This window comes from Macrobrachium nipponense, chromosome 18 (genome assembly GCF_015104395.2).
Source record: "Macrobrachium nipponense isolate FS-2020 chromosome 18, ASM1510439v2, whole genome shotgun sequence".
NCBI lineage: Eukaryota > Metazoa > Arthropoda > Malacostraca > Decapoda > Palaemonidae > Macrobrachium > Macrobrachium nipponense.
Genome location: NC_087211.1, coordinates 44325553 through 44350552, shown reverse-complemented (window position 1 = coordinate 44350552; position 25000 = coordinate 44325553). Strand labels below are relative to the sequence as shown.

At 40.0% G+C, this 25000-nt stretch overlaps 1 protein-coding gene across 5 annotated transcripts in view; it reads left to right on the top strand.

The window, feature by feature from the left end:
• Positions 1 to 25000, top strand: part of LOC135197008 (phosphatidylinositol 3,4,5-trisphosphate 3-phosphatase TPTE2-like) — a 288008-nt gene that overhangs the window by 262299 nt on the left and 709 nt on the right. For all 5 annotated transcript variants that reach the window (XM_064223896.1, XM_064223897.1, XM_064223899.1 and 2 more), the window contains 7 exons: positions 15444 to 15573; positions 20986 to 21098; positions 21239 to 21439; positions 22537 to 22653; positions 23741 to 23960; positions 24328 to 24470; positions 24894 to 25000. The exon at positions 24894 to 25000 is cut by the window's right edge and continues 125 nt beyond it. In XM_064223896.1, coding sequence (XP_064079966.1) covers positions 15496 to 15573; positions 20986 to 21098; positions 21239 to 21439; positions 22537 to 22653; positions 23741 to 23960; positions 24328 to 24470; positions 24894 to 25000 — 979 coding nt within the window. In that variant the 5' untranslated portion in view covers positions 15444 to 15495. The remainder of the gene's footprint in view (positions 1 to 15443; positions 15574 to 20985; positions 21099 to 21238; positions 21440 to 22536; positions 22654 to 23740; positions 23961 to 24327; positions 24471 to 24893) is intronic.

The window sequence follows — 25000 nt, the reverse complement described above, 5'->3', positions numbered from 1 at the left end:
TCACGCATACAAGCGCTCTCTCTCTCTCTCTCTCTCTCTCTCTCTCTCTCTCTCTCTCTCTCTCTCTCTCTCTCTAACCGCCGCCTAAATCATGTCTTCCAACATAGGATACGTTTTATGGGTGTTTTGCACAATTCTTCAAGGCATTGCATTTTTATTTGCAACGTAACCGTGCAGTTAGCGTTAAAATGTGTCCCAGCTTCTTTCCAACAATGCAATGTGAAGAGAATCTTCCAGGTAAAATTACACAGCAGTAGAATTTTATTTTATTGATGACGTAAGCTTAGACTTGAAATATATGAACTGCTGAGACGCCATCATTTTAGAACCAGCGCAGGTGTGATTTTCATGTGCAGCAAATGCCAAGTGTTGGCTGCTTTTAATTGGCATGATTAGGGATTCGTAGTTAAGCGAAATGTGAATTTTGTTTCCTCTCTCAATCTCTCTCTCATCTCTCCCCCCCCCCCCCCCCCCCCCCCCCCCCCAAACTCTCATCTCTCTCTCTCTCTCTCTCTTTCATTTGGCATGGGAAGTTATTGCGTAGATGGACCAAACTTTGGCTGTTTAGGCTTCGGTAAACTAAGCTTTCTTGTGCGCTTTCTCAAGCATTTCATAAACGGGAAATGTCTGCCTTGCTGGGTGGACAGAATCAGATAATGTATTTAAAAGTTTAGAATGTGCGCTATTTTAAAAGAGAGAGAGAGAGAGAGAGAGAGAGAGAAGAGAGAGAGGAGAGAAGGAGAGAGAGAGATTTTAAAAGAGAGAGAGAGAGAGAGAGAGAGAGAGAGAGAGAGAGAGAGAGAGAGAGAGAGAGAGAGAGAGAGAGAGAATGTGTGCACGGTTAACTTGCGCAGTAATCTATGACTTGGAGGATATTATATTTTAATGTCCCTGAATCAGATTCAACCGATTTCGTATTAGTTATGAACCCCGTAATGGTGTTATCAAAATATTTCGTTTGTGAAGACAAGATAAGTACGTATGTATGTACGCGTTATCAGACAAGAAAGCTAATTTGTGCATTTGGAAACAATAGAGTATTTTGATGGATTTTGTAACGGAACAGAAGAAATGCAGGGTTGACTAATGTAAAAGTTGGTGTTGCGGGTTCAGGTCTTTGAACACTTGTTATTCCTGAAGGTGCGAGGAAAGCAGGAAAACTTGGTCATTTGAACTTTTTGGAATGAAAGGCCCAGGTGTGCTGTATGATGGGTGTTACTGAGATAAGGATTTTATAGATTTTGATAAATTGCCGGATAAATTGCCGATCTTCATTGACATAGTATATACGCGGTAGTTGACGCTATATCTAACAATGCATGAGAAAGGGTGTTGAAGAAATGGAACCGATTATAAAAGGCTGGATGGAAGAACAGCATGTTCGAGTAGGTATGTGAAAACGGATGTTCGCCATACACTTCGAGTTTTTCTGTGAAAAGTTATGTGAACGGATCTAGATAGGTCGCTAGTACCGCCAGTGCACCTTGTGCGGTGTACTGTGGGCATTACTTAAGGTTCTTAGCTGCAACCCCTTTCATTCGTATTACTGTACCTCCGTTCATAGTCTCTCTTCCGTCTTAAATCCCACCCTTTAATAACGATTGATTCATTGTGAAACTGCTTTGAGGTTTTCCTCCTGTTACACCTTTCAGATCTTTTTACTTAAATTTCTCTTTCAGCACAGAACGACTTCATAGATCCTAGCGCTTGGGATTTGGCTTAAATTCTATATATTCTGTTCTTTTCTTTACCAAACTGATAGAGATGTAATGAAGAGATTGGGGACGATACAGGTTTTAAATGGTACTAAAACTTAGAAGAGTGTGTTAGAACATATAGAAAACGGGGTAACTGGTTTGTTGGTAGAATTGTACCCGAATGAGAAACAAATTGAGGGATGAGAGGAGTTATAGGAAACGCGAAATGCGCAAGTGAAGCTTGTGGGATAACTTAAGTAGTTGTAAATAGCATAGAAGTTGATGTGTGCTTTCTGGTAATATTTATTTTTGGTGAGAGCAAAAAAGAACTTCGAAGGATTGGTGAATATTTCCAGTGATTGTTATAGTAGATTCACATCAAGCGTGCATCTGATGTCTAGGCCAGTCCCTTATGACGCTCCTGATTGGCTGTTGATAAGCCAATCATAGGGCTGGAAACCCTAAGTCTCTCGAGAGAGTTCACATAGGCAGGATGTATGTTCCCCTTCTCCTGACGGATACTTTTGAGAGCCGTATCCCTCAGGAGAGGTGGAACATTCATCCTGCGTATGTGAACTCTCGAGAGAGACTGAGAGTTTTAAATCCTGTGATTGGTTTATCAACAGCCAAGCAGGAGCGTCGTAAGGGACTGGCCTAGACATCAGATGCACGCTTGATGTGAATCTACTATAGCTAGAGTAAGATTTCGAGAATAAATGGAAGCCAGGAATAAATGCAGGATAATTGAAGGAGAAAACTTGAAATTCTTCCTGGAGAAAGAAAGTCACCAGGAGCACCGTATAGGGAGGGGGGGAGGGTGGGGGGAATAAAGGAATACCCAGCAGGAGGCAGAACGTGGAATGCACGCAGATTCGTCAAGTGGAATCTGCTTGCCAGAAAGCGATTGGAAACTGTTGAAAAGTTTGAATGAGTTGCGAGATAGGGAAACGTCGATGAGCAAGGCAGTGCAATAACCCGATAAATGGTTATAGGAGACTTTGGTTTATTCACGTAGAAAGTCTTTCTATTTGATAGACATTGAAAGAAAGAGAATAGAGATATCTATTAGGATCGAAGTGGAGTGGCAGAAATCTTAAAATAGGTCTTAGTGACGTGGAATCTCGAGGCAGTGTGCAAACCACAAGCGAGTGTCCGAGGTTTTGTAATATAGAGTCCGAGATAAAATGAGGGACAATCCATACGTGGAATTATATATATTATGTTGTTGCTTTCTCTGGGGCCATTTTTATTAACATTCCTTTTAGTGTGTTATTATAGGAAAAAACAAGGTTGACCTTAAAGGCTTTTAGCAATGATTTAATGGTTTCAAATCCGTTAAAATAAGGCAAACTGAGATGTTCTTAGAATTTTCTTCCTCCATGTTACGCTATAAAACTTTTTGTGGGCTTTATTATAACAAATATCTAATATATGTGAAGGATAACATAAATCTTTCCCTATTTTTCTATGTATTCAATTTCTTGATCCAAATATTTGGGACTGACAATGCGCAATGCTCGTTTAAACATAGAAGAAAAAAATTGTTAAGATGGTGGCCTGAATAGAAATGAACAAAGTTAAGTTGTTGGTCAGTTTCCTATAAATACTAAATTTACATTGAAATGGTTTTCTATGTATCAAAACATCTAAGAAAGGGAGGCAATTGTCTTTTTCTAATTCTAGAGTAAACTTAATCGATGGTACCTGGTTATTTAATTTAGAGAGTAAATCATTTACATCAATACCGACTGGCAGAACAGCTAAAATACCATAAACATATCGATACCACTTTACAGAAATTTAAATGATATTAGGTAAGTAGCGTTTTTCAAAGAATTCCATGTAAAGGTTTGAGAGGAGAGGCGATCAAGGGTTGCCCATTGCATGCCAAATATTTGTTGATAAAATTCACCATTGAATATAAACTTACAATCACATATGCACAACCTAGTGAGTGAAATAATGTGACTTTATAGGTAGAGTTAATTCATGCTGAGTTAGTTCATTACTAAGATATTCTAAAATAGTCCTATAGGGACATTTAGCTTTAGTAGAACATACATCAAAATTAACGAATCTATCAGTGGGGCAAAGAGTAATTTTGTTTAATTTATCAACTAAATCTAGAGAATTATATATATGAGAATCGGAGATGGTTCCAAGTAACGGGGACAAGATCTTAGTGATATTTTTCGAAAGTTTATATGAAATTGATCCAACAGTACTGATAATACGCCGCATAGGGTTATTTTCTTTGTGCGTTTTGACTAATCTGTAAAGGTAAGGAAGCGAAGAAGATTTGACTGACAATTTGCCTAGTAGTTCTGTTTTATCTTTAAGATATTTTTCACTGTGATTCAAGTTTTTTATGACTTTGATCAATGGGGATTTTTTGTAGTATTTTATAAGTCACGTCATCATCCAGTAGGCTTGCATACGTGATATGTAGTCAGTTTTTTTTTTTTTTTTTTTTTTTTTTTTTTTTTTTTTTTTTGCTTGTTTGAAAAGGTTACTCATCTTCAAGGTGTGTCGGATTCTAGGTACTAATCTCTTTATAATCCTATCTGTCCGTCATACGACCTTTCGTGTATCGTCATTTCCTCATGTATGTCAGTTCATCTGCTAAGTAATGGACGTCGAAAGATCTCGCGGATACTTCGTTGTTTATCTTCCCTCGTGGCATATATATATATAATATATATATATATATATATATATATATATATATATATATATATATATATATATATATGAATGAGAGAGAGACAGTTTTGTGTATACGCTATGTTGTCTTTACTTTTGTTAAAGTAAGTTACCCTAGCGCCAGCATGAAGCCCTTGCTCCCAGGTGCCTCATTTACATAAGAGTCGACCAACGATTGCTGCCTTCATGAGACGTAAAAGAAGGAATATCCGACAATTGGTTCCACCCCTGTGGGTAGCGGATTGCCAAGATGAGGTCCTACCGTCTGCTCAGAATATGATATAGTTTTTAATGGAGCGACTCTCTCTCTCTCTCTCTCTCTTCTCTCTCTCTCTCTCCTTACGTGTCACCTCGGTGGCCGCGAGTTCGATTCTCGACCATTCCACTGAGGGGTCAGAGATGTGTATTTCTGGTGATAGAAGTTCACTCTCGACGTGGTTCGGAAGTCACTTAAAGCCGTTGGTCCCGTTGCTGAATAACCAATGGTTCCATGCAACGTAAAAACACCATACAAACTAAAACTATCCCTCTCTCTCTCTCTCTCTCTCTCTCTCTCTCTCTCTCTCTCTCTCTCTCTCTCTCTCTGTACTGCTTATTGGAACCTCTCTCCCCCTCTCTGTGTAACCCACCCACAACATTTGGTCATCAATCTTATACGAAATTCACTGCTGAGAGAGAGAGAGAGAGAGAGAGAGAGAGAGAGAGAGAGAGAGAGAGAGAGAGAGAGAGAGAGAGAGAGTGTTCAGGGGGTGGTTAGCACGCAATCATGTTGTTGACTCTTAGTACGATGCAGGTACGATGCGGGTGCATCATCTATCTAGAAAAAGAAGCCTCTTCCGCCTGTGTAAACAGAACCTACTTAACTCTTTCGTATGACTACAATTATTATCAAGAGGTTCTGTCAAAAGATAAAACAAGAGCTAAGTGGCTGGTACCCCATCGCATGTGTCCAGAGATTGAGAGATCGATCCCAGGGACGGAGTAACGACCTGGACCTGTTTGCTGAAAATTTTTTGTACGTTTGTGTCCTAATCAACCAAACTAAAAAAAATACGAATAGAGATTGCTACCTGATGGATAGCGGGTCTAAGACACTAAAGGGATTGCTTAAGAGCTAGTTAGCATCCTCTAAACTACCCTCTTCAAGAAGTAGTGTTTTATACTATTTCTATATATGTGTGTGTAAGCGATTGTTTCAGACACGGGGAACTAGAGAGAGCGCGGGATTAATATAGTACTCCAACAATCCTGAGAGAAAAAAACAAGGCAGCAGCGCCTCAGGGGCGTGATCGGTATGGTCTTGACCTGCCACCTCAGTGCTGCGAGTTCGATTCTCAGGCATTCCACTGAGGGGTTAGAGATGTGTATTTCTGGTCATAAAAGTTTCACTCTCGACGTGGTTCGGAAGTCACGTAAAGCCGTTGGTCCCCTTGCTGAATACCACTGGTTCTATGCAACGAAAAACACCATACTAACAAACAAAACAAAAAAACAAGGCAGCCGTCAACTACCGCACTATTACTTGAACCGTTTAATTGTGAATTAACCACAGGCGGAAAACTTTCTACGTTCCCAAGTTATGATCGTCTCCCTGTAGAAGGTTTGGTATATGTTGACATACATACATACATACATACATACATACATACATACATACATACATACATACATACATACATACATACATACACACACACACACACACATATATATTATTATATATATATATATATATATATGTATGTATATATATATATATATATATATATATATATATATATATATATATATATATACACGCATCTTTGTTGATTGATTTTATTTCCCTTGCGTATGAAATGAACGTGAACATACAGAGGTGCCTCCAATCCCAGGTGCTTGATGGGCGAACCTAATAAAGTCGTGGGTAAATTTTTAATATTTTACTTATCACAGGTATTTTTAGGCAGTTATAGACATCATACGCTAAGGCTTAGCCATGCATTGCCCCCTTTACTCAAATAGTGGTTACAGTATATTGCGTTTGTTGGTGTTATTTCGTTGTAGTTTCTACGTATTTTTTTTAAATAAAATTTGCATTTTTCAAGTTTTCATTTCAGGCGTTTTTCAAGTTCTTATTTCAGGCGTTCAGCTTTAGAAGGGCCTCTCGCCATTTTTTTTTTTAAGCCCTCAAAGTTTTGGAAATTCAACCTGCTCTAATTTCTTCATTTTTCAAGCTGCAAAGTTGAAATTTGTCTGAGGTGAAGTATTTGCTACCAGGAATAGAACAGTATGCAATAAAAACATTACAGTTCAAATTTTAACTATGTGTCTTGGAAAAATAAAGAAATTAGGGCAGGTTGAATTTCTAAAACTTTTGATGGCATACCACTCTTTTTGTGGGGGGTTGGGGGGCGATAGTTTACTGCCCATGGGGTCATTACAAGCTGTACTGGGCTTGCAACCTTGGTGGAAAACGCGAGTGACATGGAGAAATGAACAGCATCGAGCTATCAAGACAGATTGAGAGAGAAGCGATATCCTTACCTCGTCAGGTTTACCTGACATTACGTACACTTGCAGCAGACCTTTGATGGCGTTTGTAATTGGAGAGTGATCGTAATTAAACCAGAGACGCCCTTTAGTGTGAATGAAGTCATAAGTTCTCATGATGACCTCGCTTGGTTTTTTTTTCAATTTACCTCTGATTCCTATAACCTTCCATAAATCAGATGGAGTGTGTATGGCTTCCAACACTGTAAAGGTGAGTTTACACTAGGCTTCACCCCACGCTACATGCTTAAGACTCATCACCAACTCCCAAATTCTTGTTAGCACCGCCTACTGGACTGTTCATTAAGAGTCAAGCACACACTAAGTCATCCTAATGAGCAGTCCACTAGGTGGGGATAAAAAGAATTTGGGCGGAGTTGGTAATGAGTCTTACGCATGCAGCGTGGGGTGAAGCCCAGTGTAAATTCACCTCAACCCCATCGTTCCTGGCGGGAGTGAATCGTACTGGGGCCCTAGAACCCCAGGGGTGTCTGTTCCCTTTAAACAAGACCCATGAGCCACATTGTTGTTTCAGGTAAGGTCTTCAAGCCTCGGGAATGTGTCCTCGGACTTCTCATAGACAGTGATGTATGATCGAGCTCTAATTTTAAAACGGGAAACTAAGATATTTTGCAATTTAACAGTAAATTGATCTCGCCTTCGCCTCCAATTCATGCTGAAGTCAAGTCCCATACTGCCTCTCCAATATATACTCCCATATATAGAAATAAGCCATACATGGTAAAAAAGAAAAAGAAAAAACAAATAACGGGTTCGAGCCTGACATTTTCCAGGTGAAGAGAAACATGTATAGGCCCGAAATAGACGGAAAGGCCTTCCCCCCTTTATGATCGAGACCTCGTAAAAATGCAAAGTTTGTTTGACCTTTTCGCTAATAGGATAAGGTAAAAGTTGCACTGCGGTGTCGGAACGAGCCTATTAAACCAGGTTTCACTGTTTTCGGTTATGACACGGTGCCAGGGGATCTCCACACTCTCTCTCTCCTCTCTTCTCTCTCTCTCTCTCTCTCTCTTCTTCTCTCGTCTCTCTCTCTTTTCGGGAGTCGCTGTGCCCTCCGAAGTGGGTTGTTTGAAGGCGAAAGTTTACGAGGTTGCGGTAGGAAACGTTTGCCGTTTTTTCTTAGTTCGTTGATATCTTAACTTTTTTCTCTAAAAATTTTCGTGTGCATGTAATAACTGACAATAAACTCAAGCTGTGAAAACGTACTGGAAAGTTTTCAATGTATATTTAAATCATATATGGGTATGTTTCTGAAGCATTTTCCATTTGCAGACCTTATTAAACAAATAAGAAAAAGAGGATGGCATTCTCACCCATTTATCTGTTAACTAGCGTTTTGTTGTCTCCTGTCCTCTTTATTAACATTGTTTAGTCCATTTACCCCCATTGGTGTAATTTAGTCCATTTACCCTCATTGGTGTAATTCTCTCTCTCTCTCTCTCTCTCTCTCTCTCTCTCTCTCTCTCTCTCTCTCTCCGCACCGCCCTTACCCTCATGGACGTAATATTACTCATCTGTGTGCTAGTGTAGGTGTGTGTGTGTGTGTTCATGTGTTTTTGTTGTCCTGGTGGCGGAAATATTTGCTGCTTCCAGCGAAGAACCGAGAGGGATTCGGTGGCAGTGGTTCGACACTTGAACACAGGATCCACTAAGACTGCCTGGACCCAAAAGACGAAAAAACAGAACCGACATGTGGGTATCTGCTTGAAGATCCATTCGGCCACTGGTGACCTGGGTAGTCAGTCGTGATGTTGTCGTCTGTGGACTTATGTAAACCACTGCTAGAGTTGACGTAGAGATTAGGAAGACGAGAAAAGTAAGTGGTAGGATATTCCTCGCTGTACTGAAGTGGCACTATCAAAACGCCTCTCTCTCTCTCTCTCTCTCTCTCTCTCTCTCTCTCTCTCTCTCTCTCTCTCTCTCTCTCTCTCTCTCTCTTTATTTCCCGAGACCAAACTAATTAAGGACAGAAAATTAACGGGAATAATTTTTGGTGAATTGCCTGCCTGCTAGAGACACGTAAACCAACGTCGTTCCACTATTTATTATCATCATTCAGAATGAGCAAGCACAAGGAATTATCTTCCAGATGATAAATACTCGCATGTGACAAATAAAAAATTAAATGCATAATACAGCCTACAGAAGTAAGCGTGTATTGAAATATGGGAAAAGTTCGTGGTAATAGTACTTAACATAATGGCCATATGAAGAAGGCTTTTGTCTATCGGATTCCAACGGCTGTCGGGAAGTTCACACGCTTTGGCTTTAAGCATTTTCATCGAAGACGCGTCGCATTTCTGAATGTTTTGTCGCCACATTTATATTCATAAATGTGGCCAGTTAGTTTGGGATGTACGTCCAACAGCGGGGGAATGAGTTGTCTGTTGTGATAGATGTTTTTTCCTTTGTTCTGATTGGCGACAGGAGACAATTTATAGGAACATTCAACTTTATGCAAGTATAATAATTCAAGGTTTTATTCTCAGGATTGTTGTAGTAACTGCTGTTAATCCTAACAGTGTTAACTCTGTAAAGACACTGCAAACTTTCAACTGTAAACCACTATAACTATAATTCAACGGTATATTCTCTGGGTATTTAAAGTGGTGTACCATCGTTTTTGTAATAATTGCTGGTAATATTGCCACTCTTGTGAATCCTTATTTAATTTTTCTGAATGTAAGAGAGATTTTCTTTATTGATAACAAACTTCACTATTAGATTTTGTAAAATTGTAAAAGAGAACGGGACTTTGTTTTCCCGCCTCGGGAGGAAGGTTAGTTGGCGCCTCCCTCCAACAGTCATTTTTGCAACTGGTGCTTTTGCAGCTTGTATCACTGCAATACACTCATCACTGGACACCAGGATTTTATTAAACCTATGCAGCTAACACCCTACATGCCGCAGTACCTATGCTTACACATGTGAAGCAGAATGCCCACCACACGGAAGACCTACAGTAGCTGCCCAAAGGCCTACTGGCCTTAGAGGCTCTCCATTGCGCCTTCATGGTGGCTGCAGTGTGCGATGGTGCTGCACCAGCAACACAGCAACATACGCCTCCGAAAGGCCCTCCACCCGTATCGCTAGTGCTGCCCTTACTGGAACACATGGATCCCGTCTAGGGTGCCAGCGTCCGCAGCCCTTGAGAAATGAGAAATGGAGATGTCAACGGCTGCGTTTCGATCATGGCGAAGGTCAGTGGAGTGTTGGCTTCAACTTTGCAAGGTGCTGGCCGATGAGACGGTCCATCACGTGAGACTGTATTGCACACCAGCGATGCCATGTACAGTGGAACAAACTGAGTGCACTTTTGACTGAGGAGGCACTGGAAGCTGTCTCCAAACTTGTCCTTCGTGCGTCAAACCAAGCAGTTCAGTGGTTAGTTTTTCAGCATGATGCAAGGCCATAATGAAAGTGTCTGATTTTTTCTTGCATAGTTCTCAAAAAGCCACGGACTGAGTTTTTATGCCCTAATTGTAATTTACACCTTTCAGAGTATTTATATGTTGTTAAAGAAACTTGTTGTGGGATTAGGGGATCAAGTGTTGAAAAGACAAATATTTCAATCATATGAGTCATTTTCGAGTGTCGATGCCCTATGGGCAATGTGTTGCACATTCAAAGCTGCCAAGCAGGATGCCAGTGGTAGGCAGCAGGGCACAGCTACCACCCCCGAGACAGCTGCTGCCCACGGCAGGAGCCAGCCAGCCACTGTCAGACCCGTTACCATTAGGCGCATGTGCGGGAGCTGTGGAGGTAGTCATACCCCTGAGAGAAACACATGCTTGGCAAGGTCGCTTATTTGTCGTAACTGTCAGAAGACCAGGCACATAAAAAAGTACTGCAGAAAAAAGAAGGCACCGTCGGACCCCACGACGAGCAGTTGTCGCTGCAACACCACCTCTCCCAACCAACTGTCCTGGTCTGTGTGGCAGAGAGAGAGGTGCCCAGGTTCATGATCGTGAGTGCTGTTGCCAATACAGGGGCTCAAGTGTGTGTTGCAGGCACGGAGATGCTGTCATTTTTCAGTGTAAGGCCTGTGCTGCTGCAGTGTTGGGCTGGCTTAAGAGATTACACCAACTTACAACTGGAGTGCCTGGGAACCGCAGTCTTTCGGATCTCCTTCAGGAATCGCCCAAGTGTACAGGATGTTTATTTCATCAAATCTGCCAAGTCGCTTTACCTCTCTCTCTCTCTGCATGTAAAGACCTTGGTCTTGTCCCAAACAACTTTCCACACCATCTTCCAAGTCCAATGTCAGCAAGTGTGTCTACCAACACAACCCTACCACCCAGACCTTTGTCAATTCCATTACCACCCATCAAAGAGAACATCCCACACTTGGAGCAATGAATACTCCAACACTTCTCATCGATGACATTCAATATGACCATGGAGCCATTAGCAGTGATGGTGGGGGAGCCCCACCGCATCCATCTGATACCGAGCGCCGTGCCCTACGCATGCCATGTTCCCACAACAGTTCCTAAGCACTGAGAAGCCTAGGTGAAGGCCCAGCTATAGGAAGACATGCAGAAGGGCGTCATCCAAGAAGTCCCCCCAGGGGAAGTGATGGAGTGGTGTGCATGAATGGTGGTGGTGGCGAAGAAGTCAGGTCACCCACCATGCACAGTGGACCATCAACCCTGAACGCCTGAATCCTCCTGCAGGAAGAAAGGACACCATTCACAGTCCAGAGCCCCTCAAAACCTGGTATCTAGCATCCCCCAACACTCCTAACACAACTGCCGATGCTTACTGGGGGTTCCACCAGGTGGAACTCGACAAGGAAAGCCACTGCCTGATGATGTTCGTCACACCCTAGGGCGGCTTTCAGTACCACAGGACCCCATGGGCCGTTGCTCTGCCTCAGATGCTTACACGAGACGATTCAACGACGCCATCAAGTACATACCACGGAAGTATAAGTGCATAGATAAACCCTTCTTTATGACAGTGAGGTTGAAAAAGCCTTCTGGCACACACACAACTTCCTGGCAATGTGTGAGGCAAAGGGCATCACACTTAAGCCCGAAAAATTCAACTTCTGCAGGAGAGAGGTAGAATTAATTGGGTTCTAATTGGGTTGGGAAAGCTATAAACCAACCGACGACAGCCTTGCAGCCATTTGGAAGTTCCCTATGGCGCCTAAGCCAACAATTGCCAACATCAGGTAGTGGTTCAGCTTTGTTAACCAGTTGACGCCATTCCTTGCGGCTGCGCCCATCATGGAACCATTCAGGGACCTCCTGAAGAAGTAGCAAACGGGCAAACATGTCTGCAGGAGAAATTCAGGAGTGCTCAGGACCCCATCTGCAAGCTGACCAGGGACGGCCTTGCGTACTACAATAAGTCCCACCCTATGGCTGCCCTCACGGACTGGAGCAGGGAAGGCATAGGATTCGTCATCCTCCAGCAATATTGCAGCTGCACAGCTGCTGATATGCAATTCTTTTGCAAAGATGAATGGAGAATTGCCCTATGCTTATGTAGAAACCTGTCCCCTACCAAGGCTGGGTATGCTGCAGTAGAAGGGGATGCCCTGGCTGTGGTGTGGTGCCTAAGGAAGGCTAGGCTGCTTCTGCTGGGATGCCTTGACCTCATCTTTATTACTGACCACTGACCTCTAGTCAAGCACCCAGGGGACAGAGCCCTGGCAGACATCGACAACCCCAGGTTGTTCAGGCTAAAAGAGAAGACCCTTCAATACAGATTCACCATCAGGTATCTATCAGGAAGGAAAAATTTTGTGGCCGACTTCCTGTCTCGCTTCCCTGCCCTGCGTGCTGCCTGACAACTGACATTGAGCTAGAGGACGACATGGCAGCTGCCGTCACTGTGGCAGCGACTAAGATGCTACTTAGGGATGGGCTCATGATGGATGAGAAGACAGTCAGTGCAGCGGCAGCCGAAGATCCGGTATATCAGTTGTTGATGGCAAGAGTCTGCAGGTGACTGGCCCCCACAAAAGGTGCAGGAGGTGGCCTGCCTTAAGCCAATTTACGGTGTGAGAGATAGCCTTTCAGCGTCAGAAAATTTAGTGTTCTACACATACAAAGATGGGTACGTATGACTAGTGATTCCAGAAGAATTTTGTCAATGTGTCAGCACATCTACATGCAGATCACCAAGGGCTCAACTCCATACTCAGGAGAGCCAGACAATCTGTTTATTGGCCTGGCATGGAGGGCGACCTTCAGCACCACAGGAATAAGTCCATTATTTGTGACACGCACGATCCATCCCTACCTGAGGAAGCGATGGTCATCACACCGCCCCAGAATACCCCTTCCAGTGCACAGTTGTGGACATGTTTCAGTAGGAGGGGCGCATGTACATGGCGTACACTGATAGAGTCACGGGATGGCTGGAAATAGCCCATTTCCCCAATGGTGCTGCTTCATAGAGATTAATGTCAGTGCCAAGAGGCTACTTCACGAGATGGGGGCCCACAGAGGAAGTGCCCACGGATGGAGGCACTAACCTGGTAAGCGAAGAAATGTCTGCCTTCTTCAGGAGATGGGGGTCAAGGTGCACCTCGCATCAGCACATTTCCCGCAATCAAATGGTAGGGCAGAAGCAGCTGTAAAAACCAGGGCAAACACAGGGGGTAGAGGCAGCCTGGACTGCAACAAGGCCTCTCTTGCAGTGTTGCAATACCTGAACATGCCCATCCTCAAAGTCAACAAGTCCTGCACAGTTGGCGACTGGGAAGCAATTACGAGATGGTGTTCCCACGGCCAAGCAACATTACCTGGTCGACAGGCACTGGCAACAGATATTGCGTAGGCATGAACTTCAAATGGCCACCAACCAAGAGAAAATCTGTGCCAATCATGCCACTAGGACACTCAAACCCTTGGAGGTAGGGGCCCATGTAAGAGTGCAAGATCAAGCAACAAAGGAATGGGATTGTACAGGGTTGGTGATGGACTCCCTCCCCCAATGGCAGTACAGTGTCAAATTGGACGGCAGTGGACAGCTGTCAATAAGAAACAGGAGACACATTGCACCCGCCAACAGCACCGACGTTCCCGTCATCTCACAGACCCACCCGCCCGCACCGTCAGCCACCGAATCAATGCAGCCACAGGCACCAGCACGCCCCAAGAGGCAAACTACGTGCCCGAGGTGGCTCTCCGATTATGTCATAAACTGTGTTATGCTCTACCCAGTTAATTCAGCTGCCTCCATTACAGAATGAACATGTAACTTGCAATATGTTGCTTATTCATTTGTTTCATTGTTTATCACAAAAGTTCATTGCTTTTTGTTTTTTTTGGGGGGGATATGCATTGTGCATACATCTATTTTTTGTAATGTCAAATTTTCATTTAATTATTATAGCCATTTTTTAGCATCTCTTGCTTATATAATTAAATAAAAAAATTTGGAAGGGAGATATAAGACTGTAGAAGTGAAAGGGACTTGGTTTTCCCACTTCGGGGGGAAGGTTGGCGTTTCCCGCCAACCGAGTCAGTTTGCAACTGGCGCTCTTGCAGTATGTATCACTCTGCAATACATGCATCACTGGACAGCGGGGTTTTATTAATCCTACACATTTAACATCCTACAGATTTAGTTGTCCAGCTCGGGCTGTACCCTGTCTCACAGTGGCCCCTAATTATTTAGAAGGAATTAACCTTGATCTGAACTTCTGGAAGATACACAAAGCCTTAGGGTCCCCCCAAGGTTAATTCTTTCTTAGTTGGTGGGAGAGGTTGACCCCATGCTGGAAGATGACACAAACTTTAAGGACGTTACGTACAGATGGGACCATGGTCCAGATAAAAAAAAAAAAATCTAGACCGTGGAGGGGACTATGGTCAGATCTAGACCGTGGAGGGGACTAGGTCAGATATCTAGACCGTGGAGGGGACCATGGTCCAGAATATCTAGACCGTGGGGGGGGACCAACGGATAAGTACGCAGAATGAATGTAGCACCTCGTCCCGAACTACTGGTTGGTACGTTATGTCCAAGGTGTCTGGATTTGACTCTTGATCAATTTGCCGTCTTTTTTGACAATTTAGTAAACTATACTCTGTTTTTTTCCATCCATCCGCCTGTGGTTTTTTTGTATGGTAACACTGCGTCCCAGGCTTTAGATAGTGACATTCAGCTTACTTTCAACGATTATAATAATATCCTATTTCGAATATTAACGGTGTAATTCGCATACAGTAAATTATTAAAACACTTTTCAGTTGCAAATGTACACCCAGATATCCTTTTATTTACCTAAAACTTACACATAACGTAACTTTCTAAAGCCCGGGACGCAGTGTTACCATACAAAAACACCACAGGCGGATGGACAGATGAAAAAAACAGAGTATAGTTATATATTACAATGATGTGAATTGGGCCTCTGTTTAAAATTATGTGGAAAAAAACAGGCGAAAGTAGGTGAACATAGCAGTAAACTGCAGATGAGAAGAACTGCCACACAAGGTATTAAGTGATGATCTCTCGTCTTTTCAGAAACTCGTACGAAATCATTCAGATCAGCGACATTGGTCTCAAGGAAAAGGCGATGGGAGAGGAGGCCAGCGTGAACGGAACAGGTCCCGCCGAAGGAGGAGATGAGGGCGAAGAAGATGAACAGAAACAGGTATGAAGTCTCTCTCTCTCTCTCTCTCTCTCTCTCTCTCTCTCTCTCTCTCTCTCTCTCTCTCAATAAATATTGACATTCCCCCCTGTAAGTAAAAATAATTCTCTCTCTCTCTCTCTTTCAATAAATATCGACATTCCCCCCTCTTACGTAAAAATAATTTCTCTCTCTCTCTCTCTCTCTCTCTCTCTCTCTCTCTCTCTCTCTCTCTTACAATAAATATTGACATCCCCCCCCCCCGTCTGTAAGAAAATTTCTCTCTCTCTCTCTCTCTCTCTCTCTCTCTCTCTCTCTCTCTCTCTCTCTCTCAGTAGAAAGGAGACATTATCTCTCTCTCTTTCAATAAGTATTGACTTTTCCCCCCTATCTATGTAAAAAAAAAAAATCTGTCTCTGTTCTCTCTCTCTCTCTCTCTCTCTCTCTCTCTCTCTCTCTCTCTCTCTCTCTCTCTCTCTCATATACGAGATTCAAATTAGGATCGCTGATGAAATTGCCGGTTTGTTTAATTAATTATTAAAATTCACTTCATCCTTTTTGTAGTGTATTTTTTTATTTTTTTATGTTTTAGCCTAGTGGCAGAATCAAAGAACTTGTTGTTTATCTGTCAAGGATAATCGTTTAAAGGATTAATTTAAAAAATAGTTGCTTTGTACTGTTGATGTGATTCGATGACTTTATGCCCAGTGGGTGTTTTTAGAACCCTTTGAAAGAAAAATAAATATTTCATGACTATTGGCTGAGGATATCACAGTCGCTAAAGTGAGAAATGACTCGGGTATGATTATCATCATTTCTTTGAAATGTCTCCATCCCTTAAGTGAATGGGTGTCAAAATTCTTTGTAGGTATACGTTTGTCGTGAGAATAGATACAGATTCACCTGGTTGTCACAGTATAGTAAATAGTATTACATTCACATGAGCAAGCAATGATAACATTGCCGCTATTTCTTGAAAGCATTACCTCAGCTGACCTACTATGAGATTCAGGGCCTCTGTAACACGGTTTTTTCGCTATAAACTTTTTTATCTATGCATTTCATAAATATAACGCTTATTCAGAATACATATTATATCAACACATAAATTTTGAGTGTATTCTGCACTACGTAGGTTGAATAAATTTGGTACTTATAATGTAAAAGTGACCTTTTTTGAAGACGGGCCAACTTACTCAGAGAAAAGGTTTCGAACGCACTCGTTACGTAACTTATGACATCATTTCTTCCCTCTTTCTCGATGGATGATTGGCTATACGTAACGAAGGCTAAACCTCTGGCAACAATGACACAAATTTAAATACAAGCAAAGCAGTACACCTTTATGAACTCTGGAACCTCTCCACTGATAATTGTCATAATGAACAAACCAACAAAATATGTTAATAAATACAAAAACACTTCGATTATTAGTCTAACTCCCAAAATAAGTTTCCAAAGAAATTACAGTCTACTTTATAGGTCACAATCAGATTGACAAGATGTAGGGAATAGTTGGTAATTACCAAAAACATAGTAGACAAGCTTTGATTTGATAACTGCTATATTCCAATGTCAAGCAATTTTTATTTATTGGCTATCTTACCTTTATTTACTGAAAAAAAATAGTCGGTTAACCAGTATATTGGCTTTAAACCTTCACCAATAATTATCGTCAGAATGGTGACTTCATGAGGCTCCACCCACTTTCGCCTCGTTATAATTCAGGATAACACTGAAGGCTACCATGGGCATTGTTGGATTAGAAAATTTAACTTCTGGCTATAAAAACTAATTTCTCGAGTAGTTGTAAGAAGTGCTAAATGATCCTCAAGGATCACAGCAGTTGGTCTAAACGTTTAATTCACGTATATTACTGCTATACTGTTGCGGCACTACTGCTACAGTAGTATTACTACGCTAGCACTGATACCCCACCAACATCTATGTATCGTTCCGCCATTCATAAAGTCTTTGTGTTTCAGAGCCGATGGAATTTCTGTCTGGTGGATGGGCGGGGCAACATTTAGTCAAAAGGTGTTTGTTTACCTTGCTTACGTAATGAATGTTTTTCGACTCTTGGCTCATAATCATTGGCCATGGCGTCGGCTAGATCATTTTTACTCTATAAAAATTAAAACTATCGGGTTTAGGTTATTGATAATGCTGACAAAATTTGTGTGTGGTTGTAAAATATACATATGTCAACTTTCAGCTACATCCGATGCTTTGACAAGGAGCAAAGTCCAAAAAACCGTGTTACAGAGACCCTGATTCTCATAGTAGGAATGCACCTGGTTATTCACCTCATTCTCGCTATTTCTTTAAAGCATTGCCCTAAGGTGACCTAGAAATGACCTGATTATTGACCTCATTGTCGGTATTACTTTAAAGCATTGCCTTCAGCTGACCTAGGAATGGCCTGATTAAGAATTGACCTCATTGTTGGTAATACTTTGAAGCATTGCCCTCAGCTGACTTAGGAATGACCTGATTATTGACCTCATTGTCGCTATTTCTTTAAGCTGACCTAGGTATGACCTGATTATTGACCTCATTGTCGGTATTACTTTAAAGCATTGCCTTCAGCTGACCTAGGAATGACCTGATTATTGTGGCTATTTCTTGAAAGCATTACCTTCAGCTGACCTAGGAACGACCTGATTATTGACTGACCTCATTGTCACTATTTCTTTAAAGCATTGCTAAGCTGACCTAGGAATGACCTGATTATTGACCTCATTGTCACTATTTCTTTAAAGCATTGCCTTCAATTGACCTAGGAATGTCCTGATTATTGACCTCATTGTCGGTATTACTTTAAAGCATTGCCTTCAGCTGACCTAGGAATGACCTGATTACGAATTGACCTCATTTTCGGTATTTTAAAGCATTGCCTTAAGCTGACTTAGGAATGACCTGATTACGAATTTACCTTGTTGTCGCTATTTCTTTAAAGCATTGCCTTCAGCTGACCTAGGAACGACCTGATTGTGAGTCGACCTCATTTTCAATATTACTTTAAAGCATTGCCTTCAGCTGACCTAGTAATGACCTGATTATTGACCTCATTGTCGGTATTTCTTTAAAGCATTACCTTCAGCAGACCTAGGAATGACCTGATTATTGACCTCATTGTCAGTATTACTTGAAAGCACTGCCTTCAGCTGACCTAGGAATGACCTGATTATTGACCTCATTGTCAGTATTACTTGAAAGCACTGCCTTCAGCTGACCTAGGAATGACCTGATTATTGTCGCTGTTTCTTAAAGCATTGCGCTTAGGTGACCTAGGAATGACTTGATTATTGACTTCGCTGTCAGTATTACTTTAAAGCATTACTTTCAGCTGACCTAGGAATGACCTGATTACAAATTGACCTCATTGTTTGATATTATTTTAAAGCATTTGCTTCAGGAGACCTAGGATTGACCTGATAGTTGAAAAAGAAACCCACAAAATCACTGTGTATAACGTGTTTATTTATGAGTATTTACACTTTATTTTACTCCATACTCGAGTACTAAAATAATGTGTAAATACTATAAATAAACACGTTACTATTTACAGTCATTTTGTGGGTTTCATTTTCAATCTTCAGAAGAAAACTGAAAGAAGTTTTTGTTTGGTTCTTAATGACCTGATTATTGACCTCATTGTCTGTATTACTTTAAAGCATTGTGTTCAACTGACATAGGAATGACCTGATTGACCTCATTGTCACTTTTTATTTAAAGTATTGCCTTCAGCAGACCTAGGAATGACCTTATTATTGACCTCATTGTTGGTAGTACTTTAAAGCATTGCCTTCAGTAAACCTAGCCTTTTTATGAGGGTAGTGCCATCAGTGGACCTCATGCGGTCTACTGTAGGCATTACTTAAGGTTCTTTGCAGCTTGCCTTCAGCCCCTAGCTGCAACCACTTTCGTTCCTTTTACTGTACCTCCTTTCATTTTCTCTCATCTGACTTTCCACCCTCTTCTAACACTTGATTCATATTGCAACTATGAGGTTTTCCTCCTGTTACACCTTTCAAACCTTTTACTGTCAATTTCTATTTCAGCGCTGAATGACCTCATAGGTCCCAGTGCTTGGCCTTTGGCCTAAATTTTATATTCAACTCAACTCAAGTCAGCAGACCTAGGAATGACCTGATTATTGACCTCATTGTCACTATTTATTTAAAGTATTGCTTTCAGCAGACCTGGGAATGACCTGAATATTGACCTCGTTGTCGGTATTACTTTAAAGATTGCTTCAGAGACCTAAGAAAGGACCTAATTATCTGACTCATTATCGCATTACTTAATTTCATTGCCTTCAGCCAGGCCTAGGAATGAACCTGATCTGGACTCATTGTCACTATTTTTTAAAGGCATTGCTTCAGCAGAACTGAAGAATGGCCTGAATTATTGACCTCATTGTCACTATTTCTTTAAAGCATTGCCTTCAGCAGACTTAAGAATGGCCTGATTATTGACCTCATTGTCACTATTTCTTTAAAGCATTTCCTTCAGCAGACTTAGAATTTGACTGATAAATTGACCCAATTGTTCGCCTATTTATTTAAGCATTGGCCTTCAGGCTACCTAGGAATGACTTGAATTATTGAACCTCATTGTTGGTTATTACATTTAAAGCATTGTTTCCTTCCAGATGATCTAGGAATGAACCTGATTTTATTGACGCTCATGGATGGGCCACTTTCTCATAATTAAGATTGGCTGATTGTCAACATTTTAGGAATGGCTTGTTTATCACCCTGTCCACTAAGATTTTGATATCACCTTCATGATAAATAACCTCATTATTACCATTTACACCTTAACTTTAATTATGAATGGCCTGACTGTCACAATTTTTGCAAAAGTACCAACTACCTTTAATCTAGGAATTACCTGATTACTTACCATTTATGTGAAATATTGCCTTCACTTAATGTTAACCTGATTACCATTTTTTTTTCATGAAGGGGACATCTTCGCTTGAGCTAGAACTGACAGTCGCTATCTCATTGAAAAGACCACCTGCTGAAGTATAAATTACCTTGTTATTAACATAAATTTGTTACATGTTTCAATTCCCTAAGGAAAGGGTGAACTAAAGAATGAATGTTTATTACAATATTCTCGAAAACAGTATTTAACATTAAATAGGTTTATTTTATTAAGAAATGTGATTGTTTCCTTTATAATAAGGTAATATCCGTAAAATTGTTCACTTTGTAGGTTTTGATAACTGTGCTGCAAGGGGGCATTGCTTTGTGAATTAATTATCTTATAAATACCATCCTTACTGAGTAGTTTCTCTGATTTCTCATTATGAAAGGACAGACATAGGCGCCATAAGTTAGGGAGGTTGCCAGCTTGCAATATATTTTTTTCTGCTTCTATAAAAATTGAAAAATGGCCTGTTCTTCGTCTTTACACCAACAGGTAATCCAAAGAACGACCAAGTTCTTGGAGTATGATGCTGATCAACATGAGATCGAAGTTGAGATGGGTTTCGAAGATCCGTCTAATCCTCCTGTACCTGGTTTCAATCTCTAGTGAGTTCTTAATATATTACGTATTAGCATATGGAATAGTAAAGCATAACCGTTTCACATGTGCCAGCCATTGTAATTTGCACATTAGACATTTGTAAGAACAATTTTTAGTTTACTCAACGATTATTTTATATTTTCAGTTACATGCAGTGGCGGACTCGCAGATTTGTCGAACACTTCGTTGTGAGACTCTTGACAGCCATATTGATCTTGGTGGATATGATAATTTTGTTTGTGGATCTTTTCAACCCCCATGTGCAAAATGACCCATTGGAATACTGCTCTCTTGCCTTCTCTACTTACTTCATGATAGAAGTTATACTCAGGATATTTGGCTTAGGGTATGTTGCATTAACTGTATTGTGAATGGCTGTGCGTACTTACAACTTTATGGGTGTAACATAAGACGTTTTACCCATGAGATTACGTTCAATAACTTGGGATATTTTGCATTGTGTTTATGTAAATTAAGATTTAATATATATGATCTAATTCAAGATGTTACTAATTTTTGGCTGTTAATTCAGAAACCTTGTTTCATTTTACCATATAACCATTGAGTATAGACAGATAGTCTTGTAAGTTTGCTTTTGACTTCGTTTGCATAGATTTGAGTGTACCATTGTATGTGTGTAGATTAGACTTGAGCTTGTTGGGGTAAAACTGATTTGAGAAGGGACAATGAAAAATCCCTGTGGTTAACGATAAATCTGTGAGGGGCATAAGAGATAAGGGAGCTGTTAAGTTGTGGGATACAAGAGGATGCAAGCAGAGAATAGAGGTAAAGAAGTGGCCATTTCTTGTAAAGAAAAATTTGAAGTGAAATAAGTAATATGAAAGCATTCACAAAATTGAAATATTTATGTGAAGTATAGTAGGGTTTGAGGATATGCAATACAAGCCAGTGTGAAGAGAAGTTGAATGTAATAAGAATGAATAAAAAATGGAATTATTTTAATATGAATAGATAAAAAATGGAATTTATTGATATGAGTTGCATAGGTACTTAAGACTAGTAGTGTTTCATATGTTGACAGAATGAATGTAGACATGAACCATAGAGTAGGTGAAATAAGAAAATTAGTACTATAACTTTGCAAGTCTATTTTGTGTAGTTGAAATATTTCTTATTTGACGGAGGTAAAATTTAAGCTTATGTTGTGAGATTTTGCTTGAAATAAGGATGATGCCTATGGATTAAGAAGTGTGTGAAATAGAGGTATGAAAGTGATAAAAAGGTTGACATAAGTGAAGGTATTTATTACAAGTTGCACTTCATGTGCATATTTTCCATGATTCCTTCCAGTATCCAGTTTCAAATTTGAGATTTTCCATGAATAATGAACAACCCACTTTGCAGTATTTCATATAAATATTTTTGTTTCTGGTATTGTAACTATGAGAAGAAATACTGATAAGAGTTAATTTTCTTTTCCAGGCCTAAAGTGTTCTTCAGAGCATGGCACAATGCTCTTGACTGTTTTCTCGTTGTATTTACCTTTATTCTTTCTGTTGTAACTGTCTGCCTAGAAAACATGCCCTCCAACCCTGCCAGGTGAGTGGAGCATTACTGTTTATTCTCTTATTTTTTGACATCATGTTGGTCGAAATTTTTTTTTTTAATATTTGCCAAGTACAGTACTATGTACTTAAAAGTCAACTCTAGCTTTCTCTTCAGGGGTGTACTCTGTGCATATTGTAACTTGAGATCTTCAGTTTTTATGCTTTGCAGTTTGATTTAGATTAGGTGTGCCTTTTGACAACCTTGGCTAGAGACTATTCTCTTTTCGTATTGTAATCCTGATGCATATGGTGAACATTTTTCTGATGTTGATCAAAACATTTTCTGTTATTTAAAAATTAAATTTAGCAGAGGTTTAGAATTGCATTAATGGCCAGATAAGGGTAATTTTCATTTATGTCAGGAGGGATGAACAAGGATTTTATATGGTTTGGGGTTTATAGATAGACAAATATGAAATCTTTTATCCTTACAGTAATCTTTATCAACACTAAATGCTCGTAAGGATCTTAAATTTTATAGATATTTCAAGAGAATTTTTGGAAAACCAAAGGTGATATTTGGAGGAAAATTGTAATTTCTGCAAAAGATTGGGTGATTTTGCATTTCCTAATTTTAGGGAAGACAGTATGATTTGTATATATGTAGTGCTTTAAATTTTGTATGAAATTTAAAGTTCTCAGTTCATTATAGAAAATTTTTATTGTAGCTCAACCCCCTTAAAAATTTACATATATTATAGGGACATTGAAGCACCTTTAAAAAATTAATAATGACCATTTGAATTGTCATTTACAAAATTTTCCTTTTTTTTTATTTACAAAGTTTTCCAGCTTTTTTCTTCATTTTTTTTTCTCGACAAGGTAACTGTCTCATAGACAATTACTTAAACATAGTTATGTGATGAAGTATGCATAGATTTGTAATGGAAATATTTGATAGTATCAGTCCTAATTTTCTTTACCTTTCATAAGATATAGGAATACAGTATTCATTTTTTGAAATATAACCAGAAGATTTTTGTTGTAAAACTTCAGTATTATGAATTCCAATCTTTATTACTAAAAAAATAATTTTTTGAAGAATTAATATTCTATGCATACATTCAATATTTTCACAGCTTGGTTGTGGCTCTTCGTTTAGTTCGACTAGTAAGAATAACTAGAATACTGTGGGAGCGGAGGCACCTGCAGAGAGGTGCTCGCCAGTTTGTGTCACAAAACAAAAGACGTTATCAGCAGCATGGATTTGATCTTGACCTTACTTACGTCATGCCAAGAGTCATAGCCATGTCATTCCCGTCCACTGGTAGAATGTCCATGTATAGAAATGATATTAAGGTAAAAAGACTTTGTGTTTCTTTTATTGTATATTACAAAAAGAAAAGCCATACTGTCACAGTTGAAGTACACTTGATTTTTTGTCATTTTTTTATATCTTGAACAACTATCTTCTGCTTCTAAAAACATTTCCAGATCTGATGTGCAACTGATGCAAAAGTTTACACACAAATTTTGGCTCATAGATTCAAAATTCATGTATTTCTTTAAGAGAAATACTCATTTACCCTTTCTAGTTGGTACACATTTCCGATCTGTAGACTTAGTGAAAAAAAATGTGAGATCTATTCAGAAATTTCTGGCCACCCCAATTGGGTGAAGTTATTAGGAAAAGTGTTTTTAATATTTTTCTCATATTTGTTACTAGGAAGTAGCTCGCTTTATGGATACCCAACATCCTGGGCATTACCGTCTGTATAATCTTTGTTCAGAGCGGCACTACGATGAGACACTTTTCCATGGGAGAGTCGAACGATTCCACATTGATGACCATAATGTCCCACCACTCACGTAAGTTCTCATTTGTCAGATCAGTCAACTCTCATTTATTGCTTCACTTAAATAGTTGTCATTGTTGCTAAATACCCAAGTTTCCAGCACAGCCATCTTTTGCAGAATTAGTCATTGAAGAAATTTTTTTACTTTTCTTAAAGCTTTATTCTTGTATTAAATGGGAAGAGGCAAGAATTTTCAGGTCTTAATGTTCTTACTTTGTTACTCAGTTTTGTTTTAGCTAAAATGTCTCTTGCATCATTATATTTTTCTACTGCAAAAGGGACCTCTGAACTAGCTTTCTTGAATTACTAAATCTAATGGCATCACTCAGAATGTGTAAATTGAAATATAACAGAAGGAATTGAAAGCATAAATTCTGTAGTACAGTACATGCAAATATTTTTATGGTATAAATATTCTCGTTTCTCACCATTGCAGGGATATGCTGCGCTTCAGTGCCAGTGTGCAGGAATGGATGAAACAAGATGATAGTAATATAATTGCTGTGCACTGTAAAGGAGGTAAAGGTCGAACTGGTACAATGA